This window comes from Muntiacus reevesi, chromosome 7, assembly GCF_963930625.1.
Source record: "Muntiacus reevesi chromosome 7, mMunRee1.1, whole genome shotgun sequence".
Taxonomy (NCBI): Eukaryota; Metazoa; Chordata; class Mammalia; order Artiodactyla; family Cervidae; genus Muntiacus; species Muntiacus reevesi.
In genome coordinates this window covers 76104655-76121705 of record NC_089255.1, presented here as the reverse complement: position 1 = coordinate 76121705, position 17051 = coordinate 76104655, and the positions used below count along the sequence as shown (strand labels likewise).

The window sequence follows — 17051 nt, the reverse complement described above, 5'->3', positions numbered from 1 at the left end:
ACCTCTTTTGGATATAAATATGACTATATCTGAGAGTGGAACTTACCATCATTTTTATTGGCATTATATAAAACCTTTTTCCTCTTCTTTTTATTCTTCTTTGCACACCATAGTTTTCCTGTTGACAGTCAGAAACATAAGTATAAATGTGGTATTTGTTTCAAATTGAAGAACTCAAATAGTTTTAAATTTAAATTTATAGACATGTATTACATTGTTCATAGAATAACGATTTTTCAGGGAAGTAGTTAAAGTTTTCCATTAATCTCACGTTATAGAAAGATAATCTTTAATACTTAAATCCTATCTTAACAGTCCTGAGATAAGCAGCTTTGCTTCTCACATCCATCTTGAGATGAACACATCTTCCCTGACAGTTCTGATATGCAAATTTAAACCTGATTCCAGATGGAAACCCAAGAAACCTCTCATTAATGTCAAATATATGAGTCCAACCTGATTTTTCTGGTTCCTTATCTTCTTCTATGGTTTGCTTCATGGCTTCCCTTTGCTGCTGAAAGCTTTTCCCTAATAAATAGAGAAGAAAAAGAGTGAAATAAAAGGATAGATGAGTTTTTTTTTTAAACTAAGAACCGACACCAGAAGTAACTGTTCATTTATATTCCCTTCTGAATCCTCCTGCCACTGCATCAGAGTATGCCAACTATGATTATAAACTCCAAATGTTTAAGGTGTTAAGTACCAACGTGGCTCTCACTCAATCCTAGGACATGTATTACTAGACTACATATCACGTATTTAGAAAGATAAATAAAAACAAAGGCTAGAAGTTTTAATAGTTCAGTATTTACAAAGCTTTCCATTTAGCATCTACTATGAGAAGACTTTTGAGAGTCCCTTGGACTGCAAGGAGACCCAACCAGTCCATCCTAAAGGAGATCAGTCCTGGGTGTTCATTGGAAGGACTGATGCTGAAGCTGAAACTCCAATACTTTGGCCACCTCATGCGAAGAGTTGACTCATTGGAAAAGACCCTGATGCTGGGAGGGACGGGGGGCAGGAGGAGAAGGGGACGACAGAGGATGAGATGGCTGGATGGCATCACCGACTCGATGGATATGAGTTTGAGTAAACTCCGGGAGTTGGTGATGGACGGGGAGGCCTGGCGTGCTGCGATTCATGGGGTCGCAAAGAGTCGGACACGACTGAGCGACTGAACTGAACTGATGTGGAAAGTACTGTGCTGGATCTTACAATGGTTCTGATCATTTGAATTATTGCAAATCAAACAAATTAAGAGTTATCTTTCCAAAATTACATAAAATTCATCAGTTTTTGATTCAAAGACACCATTCAATATATTCTTACATTTACTGTGTTCAATTCCTCTCTTTGTATGTATGTATGTATATGTTTTAATTAAAGATTTTTCATTTCTACCTAAAGCTACCCATGATAGAAATAAATGAAAAACCTGTTATGTTTTTCCACTTAGGGTTATGATTTCAATATAGGAGGCTTTCAAGGTTTCTGATTTTCATCTTATTTTCAGAGATTTACCTTAGAATCAAGTATATTTTTTCTGAAGGATAAAAGAGGTTTTCGTTAGAAAATTCTGAATTAGAGTTCTACTTTTATACTTAATTTTTATATCTAATTCTTTCCAATTCAGGCCAGAGATTCTTAAAAAAATCAATAAGTAAATTCCATCTATGTTGGAATAATCTGTTGAACTTAGTGCATTTTATAAGACCACAAGCAAAAAAGGTTAATATTGAGTCTGAGACACATAAAAAGCATTAAGGAAAATCAGGTTATCTTCAGCAACTGTACAGACTGATTGTGTTTCTAGATAAAACAAGTAACTACGGCTATAGGGAAATTTTTAAGAGCATTAAATTTTTTTAAAAGTATGTGACTATAACATCTAGAAAAAATAACAAAATAATTTTAATAATTTACACATTAAATATCTTAGTATACTTCCCTTGGTTCTATTTCCCTCATTCTGCCATACCCTCCTGAGAACTGTAGAAACAATTTGTAGGAAAAATTACATCTACATATCTAATTCCATTAAGCATCATATTCACACTTTAGAAGAAATATGTTTCTATAATAATCTTAATGTCCAATATGAGCTAGTTTTATTTTAGTATAGTCTAAATTAGAGTTTTCTTCAATGAAAAGATAGATGTATCTTATTTCTACCCTAAGATATCTTAGAAGAGATAAATTCAGCAGTCTTATTACTCTTTTGATTCCGAATAAAGTCACACATCTTTAACAAATTCCTATCTAGATATCAAATATGATGCCCCAGTTGATGACAATCTCCTGCTATAGTATAAGTTTTGTTGCCTTGATGTTTTTCTTGTTCAATACTATTTTTGTTGCCTTGAAAACAGGGTTAATTTCAATGCACCTGCAGTGAACAGTAGGACAAATGGGAGTGGTTGATGAGATTATATGATAATCCCATTCTAAAGCCCAACAAACTGGTCAGACTTACATCCAAGATACTTATATTACAGATAAAACATAAAACTCCAACAGAATAAAAAAGTAACTACCTCATTTTTTAAAAGGCATAAAAAAGTGAGTTTTTCCCTTTGAAGATTTGTATTTTAAATGTGTTTTTAAACTTTGTACTTTCTACCATACTGTCTTTTACCTGGAACAAGCCCAGCTAGAGGCTGATTATCTTCATCTCCTTCCCTGTAGGCCTGCCACCAATTTGGATCTTCTTGGCTGATTACATGAAGTATATCCCCTTTTTGAAAAGACAGACCTAACTCTCGACATGGAACATAAGGGTCATCTGAGGGGTCGTAGTCAAAATGAGCCTTTACGTGGATCTAAACAATAAAAAGGGTAAAAGTAACGACAGTAATGAAATGGCAACACAATGTTTAGCATAAATGTGAGTGTTATAAATTTTTCGTCAGCACAAAGATATTACAAGTTGAAAAAAAATCAAGGTTAGGTTAGTAATTTTATTTGAGGGCAGAATTTTTTTCAGACTCATCTGTTTTCTTCAATTAAGACAGTCCTGTTGATTGCAAACATGTACAGGAGTATGCAAAACACTGCACTGTTACTGCTAACAAGCTGCAATGCCAATAGGCCTTACAAGTTTGACAGAAGCAGAAGGAATATAACAGAGTCCCTCCCTCTCCATTCCTGACTTGTGAAAACAATGACTCTGCAGTAAGGTATGTAATTTCTAAACCACTATTACCAGGAAAGGTAAACTGTAAACCTCTCCACATCGGTCATCTAAGCGGTGAGTGTCAGGTTCCCTGGTGCCATCATCTCTTCTTGACCACACTGTCAGCGCCACTGTGCCTTGATCGCTCTGAGTCTATTCTAAAGGACTATGTCTAGGTTCATATATAATCAACCCCAAACTGCTAAAATTATCTAAATCAAGTTTATAACCAATTCCTACCATGTTCTGTATGTAGGCATTGAAATATTGTTAGTGCTACAAGCTAAAATTTTTGCTAACTGTGCTTTGCATGTCTAAAACCTGCTATGTTCCTCAGCACTAAAAATAGGTAAGAATTCACATGAACCTTATTGAAAGTCCAATTATTTCCTACAGTATTTTCTCCAATATACTTCTGTAAGTTATAACAAAGTATCCTTACTTCTTAAAAGGTATAAAGGAATCAATATTCTCCTTAATTCCTCTATCTGCAATTTTTATCCAACCTGGTCAAGTGGCATGTGGCATTTCCACAATCTGCAGACTACATGAAATCTGATAAAACTGAATTTTAGAGTTATACACGGTAGTAGTAAGTCAAAACACAGCTGAGAGACTGGGTAAAAAGATTATACATAGAATTTTATAATTTGGCATGAGAAGCATATAATGTATAGGATGATAAAAAAAAATCTCTGCTTGTACTATTCCTATTAATCAATAATGCTTCCACATCTGTTTAAATTGTTGCTTTTTAGCTAAACAATCCTGGAAATCTACATATGAAACTATAGGCATCATTTATTATGGTGGGGAGTTCATTTTATTATCAGGCTTTTTAGAGATCTATGAAATCAGACTTTTTGTCAACCTGATGGATGATTTTATCAAATCACTTTCTGAAATCAATACCCAGCATGCTGTTTTCAAAGTGTTTTGCTCAGAACACTTACTGGGATGTTTATTAAAATACTGACTTCTTATACCACATCTCAAACTTTCAGATTCTGTATTTTAATTAAGTTCCTTGGATAATTGCTACATACATGCCATTTAAGATGTACCCTAAAATCTTAGGGAATTATTATCCTGAGGGAAACTAAATAGACCAGTGAAGATGCTATATCTAAGTCTATGACCTTTGCCAGAGGCAGACAAAATCACCCAGAGATGTTTTTCTCTGTATTCGTGCTTAGGTATCACTGCTTGACCATTCAGATTTAGTTGGTTTGGAATGAGGCCCTTCGTTGTGTTGACTGGAAGAGTAGAAGAGAGGACATACTTTGTTTTTGTGACAAGTTTATTTAGTGCTGTTTAAAATGTACTCTAAAACTGAGAGCAAAGTTTATTTCACACCAGAGAAATTAACCAACTGACTGAGTTCAAGTCTGGGTATTGCCTTAACACATACTACGTGACTTTTTTGTGACTTCTATCTATATATAGGCATGTACTGTTTTATTGTGTTTCACTTTATTGCATTTTGCAGATATATATATGTGTGTGTGTGTGTGTGTGTGTGTGTATATATATGTAAATTGAAGGTCTGTGGCAACCTTGCGTTGTCAGATGAAGGTTAGTATTTTTAAGCAATAAAGTATTTTTAAATAAGTGTATATTTGTTGTTTGTTTAGACACAATGCAATTGTACTCTTCGCAAACTACAGAACAATGTAATTATAACTTTTTCATGCGATGGGAAACCAAAAATTTTTTATGACTCATTTTATTTCAGTGATCTGGAATGGAACCTCCAATATCCCTTAAGTATGCCTACAGGCATTCCACTGCAGTTCTTTTCAGTTCTAGAAGTTACGGCCAGCAGTCTTACCTCTTCAGTTCAGGGTAGTGGCTACTTTTTTTCCTTTCCCATACAAAGGAAAACAGAGCCCTTTTTAAATGAAGGAGAGACTCTGACCCCTACAGGAAAGCTCCAGGGTTTCACCATGCAGTAGCATCGGTACAGTATATCTGACCAAAACAATGTTTGGTTTCTAATTCAAACAAAATCATTTGTTTAAATTTTAAATTACAGGGTTGTTTAGACACAATTATCTTCCAGTCCAACATTTTTCTCTTTGCCTCGCTGGTGGCTCAATGGTTAAGAATCCACCTGCCAATGCAGGTTTGATCCCTGGTCTGGGAAGACCCCACATACCTTGGAGCAACTAAGCCCAAGCATCACAAACTACTGAGCCTGTGCTCTAGAGCCCGAGAGCCCCCAACTACTGAAGCCTACCTGTCCTAAAGCCCGTGCTCCACAAGAGAAGCTACCACAATGAGAAGCCTGTACACCGCAACTAGAGAAAAGCCAATGCAGCAACAAAGACCCAACAAAGTCAAAAATAATACTAAGGCAGCATCAAGAAAAGCCTTTGCAATGTCAAGCAACAGTTTTTAAATTCCTCCTCTTCATTCTAAGATTTCTCCTCTCTGATGCCCATTCAAGAAGGAATAGTTTTTAAAATAATTTTATTTATTATTTATGGCTGCACTGGGCCTTTCTCTAGTTGCAGCAAATGGGGGTTACTGCAGCTCGGGGGCGTGTCATTGTGGTGGCTTCTCTTATTCTGGAGGACGAGCTCTAGGGCTTGTGGACTCAGCTGCCCGGCAGCTGTGGGATCTTCCCTGACCAGAGATCAAACTGGTGATCCCTGCATTGCAAGGTGGATTCCTAACCACTGGACAGACCACCAGGGAAGCCCCAAAAGTAGTATCTTTACTTGTTCTTTTCCATATTTAACAGGAGAAATTTGGGTTATCAGTGGTTATCCAATTTTTGTTTAGTAGTAGGCAGACAAAAAAGTGAACCTGAGGGCAACAGCAAACTTAATAAAGCAACTGTTTGTTCCTGAAAAGAGATGTCCATCTGTTCACTGTCCATACTGTCCACTGAAATTAATATTTTTTCATCTTCTGATAAAATATATATTTATAAACATTTTACTGCATTATAAAACTTAAGATCTTCTTCCAAATGAGAAAAAAATTAAGGTGAAAATTATATAATACATTCTATACTTCTAAGAGCAAAGTATATTGGATGGTAGTGGTTCTCAATCTTTTCTTTCAACCCAATTATCTTCACAGGCTGTGAACAATCCTTAACCTATCATTTTTTAAAATCTTTAGAATATTTTGCAAACACATGAAGTATATATAAACAGACTGCTCCCTTGACCTGATCTCCCCACAATAAATATAACTACAGCCTGGATCTCTCTGTAGAATTCCAGAATGATGGCTCAGTAGCAAAGAATCTGTCTGCTAACGCAGGGGACACAGGTTCAATCCCTGGGTCAGGATGATCCCCTGGAGAAGGAAGTGGCAACCCACTCTAGTATTCTTGCCTGAGAAATCCCATGGACAGAAGAGCCTGGCAGGCTACAGTCTATGGGGTTGCAAAAGAATCGGACATGACTTAGCAACTCAACAACGTATTTAATTCTATCGATTTGCTATCTACACCCGAATGCCTCTCAGGTATCTCCCTCTTGATTTTTCTTCCCAAACCAGTTTTTCCTCCACATTGCACTTCAGTAAGCAGCACCACTATTCATCCAGTTGTTGAAGCATATTTGCTTCTTCCCTATCCATTACTCTCCACACTCATTAAAAGGTCCTGTCATTGCTACTTCCAGAACATAGCCTGCATAATTTTCTCCACTGTCACTGCTATCATAGAAATTTAAGCCATCATCATACTTTATACTGGCTTCAGCAACACTTTCCTAAATCTCCTTGCTTCCATTATTGGCTCTACTAATCCAATTTCTACCCAGCAACCAGAGGAGTTTTGTTTTTAAACGCAAATCAGATGTTACTGTATTTGAAATCCAAACTTCCTGCCATGGCCAAGACCTACTTGACCTGGCCCTACCTACCTCTCAAGCCGCATCTCTTAGAATGCTCTCCCCACCTTTCTACTCCCTCACTTGGTTCCACTCCCATGGGTTTTCCAAACACAAAGTTCTTTGGAAGTTACACCTGAAAGTTCTTCTGGCAGTTAACAGGCTTGGCTTCACCTCATCCTACCAGGTCTCAGCTTCATGTCACCTTCTCCTGGAGGCCTTTCTTGCCAACCTTATATAATCAATCCCACACCTCTTTTTTTATTCTCGGTATTTATATTTACTAATTTCCATCTCAACATTTACCCCAAACTATAACACATTCATTACTATAAAGTGAGTGAACATTTATTTGCACAGTGCCTAGTACACAAATGGGATCAAGCAGATATTCATTGTAAAGAAAAAACTATTTGGGACCCTTAATATTTCAATTATTAATACCACTGGGCTAATGGCTAATTCTATGCTTTGTTTCCCTGAACTATGATTTTAGTATTCTATTAAGTCTTTAAATTCCCCTAAAACTACATCTCTATTCTCCCAGCCCAGACCCCCAAAATCAAGACTTCAGTCATGCTCCCAGTCTTTAGAGAGTTATTAAGTCTCCTATAGGGAGAACAGGGGATTTTCCTGGTGGTCTGGTGGTTAAGACTTTGCCTTCCAATACAGTAGGTGCAGGTTCAATCCCTGGTCAGCAAGCTAAGATCCCACAAAGAAAGGCAATTCCAAAGAATGTTCAAACTACCGCAAAATTGCACTCATCTCACACACTAGCAAAGTAATGCTCAATATTCTCCAAGCTAGCCTTCAATAGTATGTGAACCATGAACTTTCAGATGTTCAAGCTGGATTTAGAAAAGGCTGAGGAACCAGAGATCAAATTGCAAACATCCACTGAATCATAGAAAAAGCAAGAGAATTCCAGAAGAACAACTACCTCTGCTTCACTGACTATGCTAAAGCCTTTGATTGTGTGGATCACAAAAAATTGGAAAATCCTTAGAGATGGGAGTACCAGATCACTTTACCTGCCTCCTGAGAGACCACATGCAGGTCAAGAAGCAACTGTTACAACTGGACAGTCAAGACAGTGTGGTGGTCATGAGTCAAGCGGGGAGGAAGGGATGAATAAGCAGAACATAGAGGATTTTTAGGCCAACGAAATGATTCTGTAGGTTATGATGGCAGATATATGTAATTATACATTTGTCAAAACTCATAGAATGTAGTACAACACCAAAAGTGAATCCTAAAGAAAACTATGAACATTGGGTAATAATGAAACCATCAACTCTCTAATGTAACAGATACACCATTCTGATGTGGGATGTTGACAGCAAGGGAGGCTGTACGTGTGTGGGGGCAGGAATTATGTGGGAATTCTATACTTTCTGCTCAATTTTGCTGTGAACCTAAAACTACTCTCAAAAAATAAAGTTTATTAATTAAGAAAAATGTAAACAGTAGCCATCATAAAATAAGGAGCATTAAAAAAAAATCACTTACTACTGTTTCTTTGGCAGGAGGAGGCTTGATCTGTTGACTGGGAATCAGAACAAATGTCAAAGTACCATGCATATCAGACTGCAACAGAAAAAGCACATTATTTTAAAAAGCTGTATTTATGAAAATCATTCCATGATCTCATGATCAACAGTTCCTAAGCTGGACTATACTGGAACCTCAAGGAGACTTAAAAAAGAAATTGGTAAAGATGAATCCCATTTTATCAGGAAGCACAAATTACCCCTTTTGTGGACTCCATTATATTAGAGCTATATTAGAGCCATATTAGGCATATGGCATGCAACAATTTTGGTTCTCTGGTCCACTGGGAAAAGCCACTTGGCCCTTAAGTCTTGGGTTTTTGTTTTCCATTAAGTTTAAGTTTAGGATGATTCCACAGCGAAGGGCTGGAAGATATTACAGCACTTCTGGCTTATCTACTCTGATATACATCGATTTTAGTACAGTAGAATTTGAAATGGTAATTGTGACTAGGATTAGAAAAGTGATGCAAATATACAAATATTCTTACTTTCTAGATGCTTTGTCTCTGTCATTCATTCTGTATTTTAACTGTACATAGTCTTACTGCTAGGTTCTCTATTATTTTCCAGTACAGTTGGCCCTCGATATTCATGGGTTTCATATCTGTGAATTCAACCAATTGCAGATAAAAAAAAAAAAAATTCCAGAAAATTCTAAAAAGCAAACTTGTTTTTGCCATCTGCAGACAACTATTTACATAGCATTTATATTGTATTAGGTATTATAAGTAATCCAGAGATTATTTAAAATATACTAGAGGATGTGAGTAGGTTACATTCAAATACTATGCCATTTTATGTAAGGGACATGAGCATCCATGGATTTTGGTACCCTTGGCAGGTCCTGGAACCAATCCCCCTTGGATATCAAGGGATAACTGTACACCACTGCCTGCCTTGTTCAGATACCTCCAGCCTAGACAGTAGTCACACTTACGGTCCTGACACAGTAGGGAATGGTACTGAAACAGTACTCAATCTGGAGATAGCAGCCAATAAAACAAGATCTAAGAACAATAACCACTGGCACTTTGTGCTACCAAGCAATGAATGGGAGTGGGTAAAACTAAGAATGTGAGGATGTTTTCTAAATCTGACAACAGATGTCCACAGGTAGGAGGAATTCTAATATAAGAACTGATATTAAGTAAATAAGTCTATAAATGTGGTTGATGAGTATATATGAAGTGATCATAAACTGCCCTCAAAAGTTGACTCTAAATTGCTTCCTGATTATACCAGCAGTCTAACAGAACTTTCTGAGATGACAAAATTAATGCCATGTTCTTTAATCTACACCATAATATGATAGCCATTAGTAACACACTGCTCTTGAACATCTGAAATGCAGCTACTGAGAGCTTCGCAGGTGGCGTTAGTGTGTTTAAGAACCCACCTGCCAAAAAAAAAAAAAAAAGAACCCACCTGCCAATGCAGGTAGATGTAAGAGATGTGGGTTTGATCCCTGGAGGAGGGCACAGCAACCCACTCCAGTATTTTTGCCTGGAGAATCCCATGGACAGAGGAGCCTGGCAGGCTATGGCCCATAGGGTTGCAAAGAGTTGGGACAGGACTGAAGCAACTTAGCATGCACACATGAATGAGGAACTAAATTTTGAATTTTACTTAATTTAAAAAACTAATTTAATTAGCACATGTAGCTAATGACTATTATAGTGAACAGTATAGAGCTATACCATTGTTATTATCTAATACTGTTGAAAAAAAACAACAATCAATTGTAGATAATAAAGAAAATGAGCAAAAAAATTATGAGGGTATGAACTTCATTTTGTTACTGTTTCCCTAGCAGCTAGCACACAGGAGGCACTTAATGTATATATTTTGAATGATTTAATGAGTTGTTATTAGTGATTTCAGAGGCAAATAAAATGTACCTAATAGTATAAATAAAATGAGTAGTGTCCCGCAAGAATAAAATGCTACTAGTAAATATTATGGAAATAATTATATGTGAAAAGTATGCTAGAAATTATATAGATATCTTAACAGTTAAGTTTTAAAATGCTTTTAAAATTCTGAAGTCTACTGAAGGAAACAATTTTTGAGACTGTACCAATTATCCTTCTACCCATGTCAACTTACCAACAAGTCAAAAACCTCATTGACATCTTTCCCCCGAATTTCAATGCCATTAATTTCCAGAACTTCATCTCCTTCATGTAACAGACCACTTTTTTCTGCAGCACCCCCTTTAACTATCCGACTAATGATGACAGAATCCATTTCATTACGAACTGTAGCACCCTAAAAAACAAAAAAATTCAAGTCAATTTTTTAAAAAAATGCATTTTTACTTCCTCATTTTTAAATTCTTACTTTTTTAGTTAACAATATAGCCTTCATTTATCTGGAGAAAAAAATTTATTTACATACAGTAACCATGGCAATAGTCTGAAAGCTATCATTTCCTCCACATTTTCTGCTTTGGAAGCATTCTATTTGTTAAAATTCTAAAATCAGACTTTTGAAGCATACAACAGCATAAAAATGCACTTGCTCAAAAATAAAGTGAAAGCCTATACTCAAATTTGTTTTTTATATGGTAGATGCTATTCAAATGGTTACACTATATTTAGGTACAATCAGTGAACATGACTTGTAACTGAAAATCTTTTTAAATTCAAAATATCATGAAGAGATGAATACTAATCTGGTTAATAATCAAAATATTAAATACTATAGCTGTATCTAATTCACATTAATATTTATTAAATATTTATGATATAAATCAGAAGCACAACTGAAATATATAGTCAAAAAATGGAAATCTGAGAAAAGCTTAACAGTAGACAGTTTGTAACACTTTTCTCCTGAATCTTTATTTTAAAAATTTGTCATAACTTTCCCAATTTCTTTTTTTTTGGTGGGGAATAAAACCTTGTTACATAAACTGCCTTTTAATAAAATACAGTCCCTACTTCATATACCATATTATGCAAGAAAATTTAAGATCTTGGGATTCAAGGATATTTCTCTGAAAATAAAAAGGAAAAAAATTAAGGTAATAATAGCAGACTAAGAGAAAAAACATTTACATATAAGAACTATAAAATATTAACATTAAACAATGCATACTTCTAAATATATGTGAAGTATGTTAGTAATTACACTGAATGAAATGATCACAATTTCTAACTTGTTGTTTTAAAAAGCTGGAAGAATAATGAAGCAGATTACGTGTCCCTTCTTTGTTCAATTACTTCACAACCTATTTTTTCATCAAATTATGGGTGAGAAAAGATGAACAAATTCTTCTCAGCCTAATAAGGAGTATGAGCAAGAACATAAAAGAATTCCAAAAAATTAGCCTCAAAAGAGAGAAACTACCATAAATGTAAACGGTCTTCAATTATACAGAAGATCTCCATGTGGAAAGGATCTCGTATCAGAGATGTGGAACACTTACCAATGGAATATCTCGAGCCTTTTCTATACGAACTATTTTTACAGTTTCTCCTCCATATTGGCCAACGCTTTCATAAACTCTCTCATCTGCAATAGGCTCTAGCTGCATTTCCTGCTCAGCGACCTTATCATGGGCCAGTAAAAGGGCCTGTTTCAAAGAAACCCAAAGCATTTAAAGTAACAACATGACTTATTTCTGTAGAGAGATTTTAACCTAACTCATGTACAAAGTATCCTGCTCATAAAACACTTAAAAGTGCTATAATTAATTATATATTCAGATCTGTTTCCAAAGTTTCCAACTGAAGTACAGATGCAGCTCTGTTATCTTTTTTAGCTAACTAACGTGTTAGTTACACTAGGGAATACTCTGGGATGAGTTATGAAAGTCTAGAATGCTTATTAAACTTCAAAAAACAGAATCACTTTAAGGGTCCAACATTATAATTAGAATTTACAGAAAAACATAACCAAAAAGGAGAAATTTGTAAATAAGTTGTTTCAAAAATAATTGTGGTTAATTTTAAGTAGAAAAGTATATAATCCAACAATAATTACTTTGTGATGTAAACAATCAAAGCTATGGTTTTTTAGTCAAAGTTAAGGTTTTTCCAGTAGTCATGTATGGATGTGAGAGCTGGGCAGTAAAAAAGGCTGAGCACCGAAGAACTGATGCCTTTGACCTGTGGTGCTAGAGAAGACTCTTTAGAGTTCCCTGGAGAGCAATAAGATGAAACCGGTCAACCCTAAAGGAAATCAGTCCTTAATATTCACTGGAAGGGCTGATGCTGAAGCTCCAATATCTGGCCACCTGATACAAACAGGTGACTCACTGGAAAAGACCCTGTTGCTGGGAAAGACAGAAGGCAGGAGGAGAAAGGGATTACAGAGGCTGAGACGGTTGGATGGCATCACCAACTCAATGGACATGAGTTTGAGAAAACTCCGGGAGACAGTGAAAGACAGGGAAGCCTGGAGTGCTGCAGTCCATGGGGCTGCAGAGTTGGATACAACTGAGTGAACAACAACAACAATCAAAATAGGCTACATAATATTTGAGCTCTTTGTTAGTCCAAGAGACTGATTCAAAGTGATACTGAATGCTGGAAAAACCACATAGATAATGCTCTGTCCATTTTCTACCTGAATATGTGGAGCATTCAGCAGAGCAGTTAATTCATGTCCTTCCTTCTGGTGAACTGGCTTCAAAACAGTTTGCACCTAAGAAACAAAGATTATTCCTAGGTTACAGAAAATATGACATTTGTACAGATTTTTTTAAAGGGTAGGATTTAAAATTGTAAAAACTATTTGTAAGACAGAAAAGCGCTGAAGAGAATTATTTTTAAAATGTTTTTTCTCAGAATTTTCAATCTTATCATGATTGACAATAACATTTTTATTTATGACTATGAATGAGGCATTTCCTTAAAATTTTCTGCAAATACATTATAAAATAGACTAATAATGACTATATAAGAGAAAAGCTATTCTAACAGTTATGCTATTTTATATTTTTAATCATACATTTATGTAACTACATTTTAAATCAGAGAGGACATTTTAGAGTTAGATTAACAAGATAAATTTATATGAGAGTGATAGAATAACCACTCTACTATAATGAATTATATAAAAGATCTTCCTCAAGTCAAGCAATTCTTCGACTCTTAGTATAAACTCCACTTGATTATGAATTTTTTACCCTGTTTCCTTACTCATGGTTCTTAGAAGATTGAGATAATCTATATAGACTGCTTAGCACATTACCTAGCACACAGTAAATTGTTATTTTAATATATTTCTAGATGTGAGTTACTCATATTTTAAGATTTCTATATTAATGTTCATAAAATGAATTGACCTCTACTTGGTGAGTATAGTCACATATACTGGTTTACTATTTGTTTTTAGTATATAAATTATATTATCCAAGTACAATGAGATGGGAAATAGTCAATATTTATGTGTGAAAACAGTTTATGTAACATAAGGATTATATGTTCCCTAATGTTTTGAAGGAGTTTGTAAAATTATCTGGGTCCGGCATTTTGAGGAGTAAATTTCTAACTTTCAATTTTACCTACTGTTACTACTTTTTTCAACTATCTGTAAGTCACTTTGGCAGTTTTTATTTTCTTACAAAAACCACCCAGGTGATAGCACTTTCATACTTAACAATATAAACTTATAATTTGTTATAATTTATGCTTTTATCTTTGCTAACATTATTAGTGTTTTTTTCTTCATCTGACTTGTCTATGGTTTCTGTTTTTTTGTTCTCTAAAAAAAAAAGGAAACTTTTAAGTGTTAAATTTATGTAAGTAATTTAATTCCTTTTTCTGCTTTCATTTACTTCCCTTTCTAATTTCTAATCACGTGAACTGTACACTCAGTTGAATTATTTTCAATCTTTTCTTCTACCATAAATATTTAAAATTTGCTCTGTGGGCTATTTTTCCTCAAATACGTTCTCATTATCAGTTATCTCTGATTTTCCTCCTGTTTCTATTTCCTTACTCCAGTACCAAAAAGAGCACTTTGTAACAATGCAGATTAACCAAACCAAAATCATCACCATTGATGATTAATTAAATTAATAAATAAATATATATATAAATTAATATATAAAATTTTAATAAAGTTAGCTCATGATTAAAATAGGAATCCAGTAATTCTCTAACAATTCTTATGGTTATTTTAAATAATTTTTAAAGTAATTCCCCTATCAAAACTAAGAGATAATAATTTTGAGATTAATCAATTTGACCACAAGTAGATCACAGCAATGACAGCATCAGAACTAGCCTGTTCTCTAGTTTTGGCACCTGTGAAAGGACGTTTCTAAATATATATTGAGTTCTACATGTATTCAATACAAGTAACAAATCTTAGAAGTTATGTATTTATAATACCAGATTATCTAACATAATTTAGTCTCATCAGTCCTGATTTATCTCAGCTTATAATGTATATTGCTTAAAATAAAACCATACTAAAAGTATTACAAAAATTTCCCCTTTAACAATTTAGACAAATATTCCTCTTACTATACAAATATACAGCCAGTAAAACCAACGCTCTTCTTTTCATGGAACAGAGCCTTATTTCTGTACTAAGTATACTTTTCTTTCAGGATAAAATACACATAAGCGAACTTTTCCTCACACATAAATTATCAACATGTGATCAGTGGTAATTAATTCTAATGAATCTTAGAGTCACAGCAGTATTTTCCAAGAATACCGCCTCACTACCACTAACAATTACCTCGTATATGTCAATGAGATTTTCGGAATACATACCTCCTGTGCAAGATCTTGTGCATTGGAGATAAGAGGAAATGGAGGACTGGCCTTGTTCATGTGTACTGTGACAGCATTGTGTATCTTAAACGCATTTTGGAAATCTTTATTTTGTACAAGTTGTAAAAGCAGTGAAATATCCTCCTGGCTCTGAGAATCTACCAAAGTATGCTGGATATGTTTAAGTGAAGAAAACAAGTCTTCCACTTCTAGGAGGAGAAGGAAAAGGTATCCAAAAATTAATTTTCTGTCTTAATTCCCCAAGTGTTTTAAGATAAAATTTCTTGAACCAGTAACAATAAAAGTTTTGGGGAAAAAAAAAACTTACCTATTTTTTGAGTGTCAAATCACTGTCATTTTACTGATTTTTAAGTAAAACTCTTTTAAAAATTATACAACAGAATCAAGTACATTTTATCAAGTGTTTTAATTATGTAAAATATATATCACTATAAAAATAAATAAGGGGGTAGAATACATAAATGAATAAAAAATTTAAAGCCACCAATAGTCCCATTACTTACAAAAAACTTTAAAAAAATCTCATGGCATTTCCTTTTTGCATTTAATAGGACATTTAGTTTCCCCACATAATCAAACAGTCTTTACAAAAACATATATAATGGCTCCTTGATGTTCCATTACATATCTAAACTATAATTTATAATAACCATTACATTAAATTGAGCATTCAGGGTGCTTCTCATTTTTTTGGTAGTGTAATAATAAGCATTTCTGTACATAATGATCATTGCTGTGTAAAAATATGTGTGAGATTCTGATGTTCCTTAAAATAATTCCAAGAAATGGCATTTTAAAATACCATTCTGACATTTTAAAAGCCAAAGAGTTTTCTAGGTAGGTTTTACTAATTCACATCCCATTACCAATATTCAAATATCATCATTTTTAAAACCCTTCCATTTCTTTAACAGGGATGTTGAAGCTTACTCGTATTTACCAAGCACTTCTTCTGTGGTCCATGGAACTCTTACGAACATATGTCTCCCCTAAGATGATACTGAAAAATTGGGCATGTGTATGTTTGCATGTTCCTATTAGTGTCCATATGTAGCATATACATTTTTCCTGAAGGAGGTTATTCCAAAATGGATAAGAACCACATGTTGCCTCTCTTCTGATCCCCAACAGGTAGATATGTGCTCATGTATACACTTTGTCACACTTGTGGGGAATAGTTTTCTAATTTTTCTGTTAATTTTATTTGTGGTAACTTTACTGTAGATATTTTTGGCTATTATGTGTTAAGAATAATCCACTTATTCCTGTGTGATTTCTCTCACTGTCTCTATGCTTATAAACTTCTTCCCCTAGGTCATTAAGTTTATTAGCATAGAAACAGTGAGAGAAATCATACAGGAATAGGTGGATCCCCTGGAGAAGGGAAAGGCTACTCACTCCAGTATTCCGGCCTGGAGAATTTCACGGACTGTATAGTCCATGGGGTCACAAAGAGCTGAACACAACTTTCACTTTCACTTGCCTAGGTCATTAAATGTTTACCTACGTTTAAAACTTATTATGGTTTCTATTCCACAGGTAACTTCAATCCATCTAGAATTAATTTTGTATAGATTTGAGGGGAAATTTGAACATTTCTTCCAAGCAGTTAACCAATTATTCTAATACCATTTATTGAATAATCTCTTCTTTTTCACTGATTTATGATACGACCAAATTCTTATATCTATCATGGTCTGTTTCTAGTCCACTGGTTTAT

At 34.6% G+C, this 17051-nt stretch overlaps 1 protein-coding gene across 5 annotated transcripts in view; it reads right to left on the bottom strand.

The window, feature by feature from the left end:
- The window catches only part of PALS1 (protein associated with LIN7 1, MAGUK p55 family member), a 73631-nt gene that overhangs the window by 11841 nt on the left and 44739 nt on the right, over positions 1–17051 (bottom strand). For all 5 annotated transcript variants that reach the window (XM_065940093.1, XM_065940089.1, XM_065940091.1 and 2 more), the window contains exons 4-11: positions 15311–15519; positions 13149–13226; positions 12007–12153; positions 10683–10844; positions 8533–8610; positions 2636–2819; positions 457–528; positions 47–118 (exon numbers count right to left, since the gene is read on the bottom strand). In XM_065940093.1, coding sequence (XP_065796165.1) covers positions 47–118; positions 457–528; positions 2636–2819; positions 8533–8610; positions 10683–10844; positions 12007–12153; positions 13149–13226; positions 15311–15519 — 1002 coding nt within the window. The remainder of the gene's footprint in view (positions 1–46; positions 119–456; positions 529–2635; positions 2820–8532; positions 8611–10682; positions 10845–12006; positions 12154–13148; positions 13227–15310; positions 15520–17051) is intronic.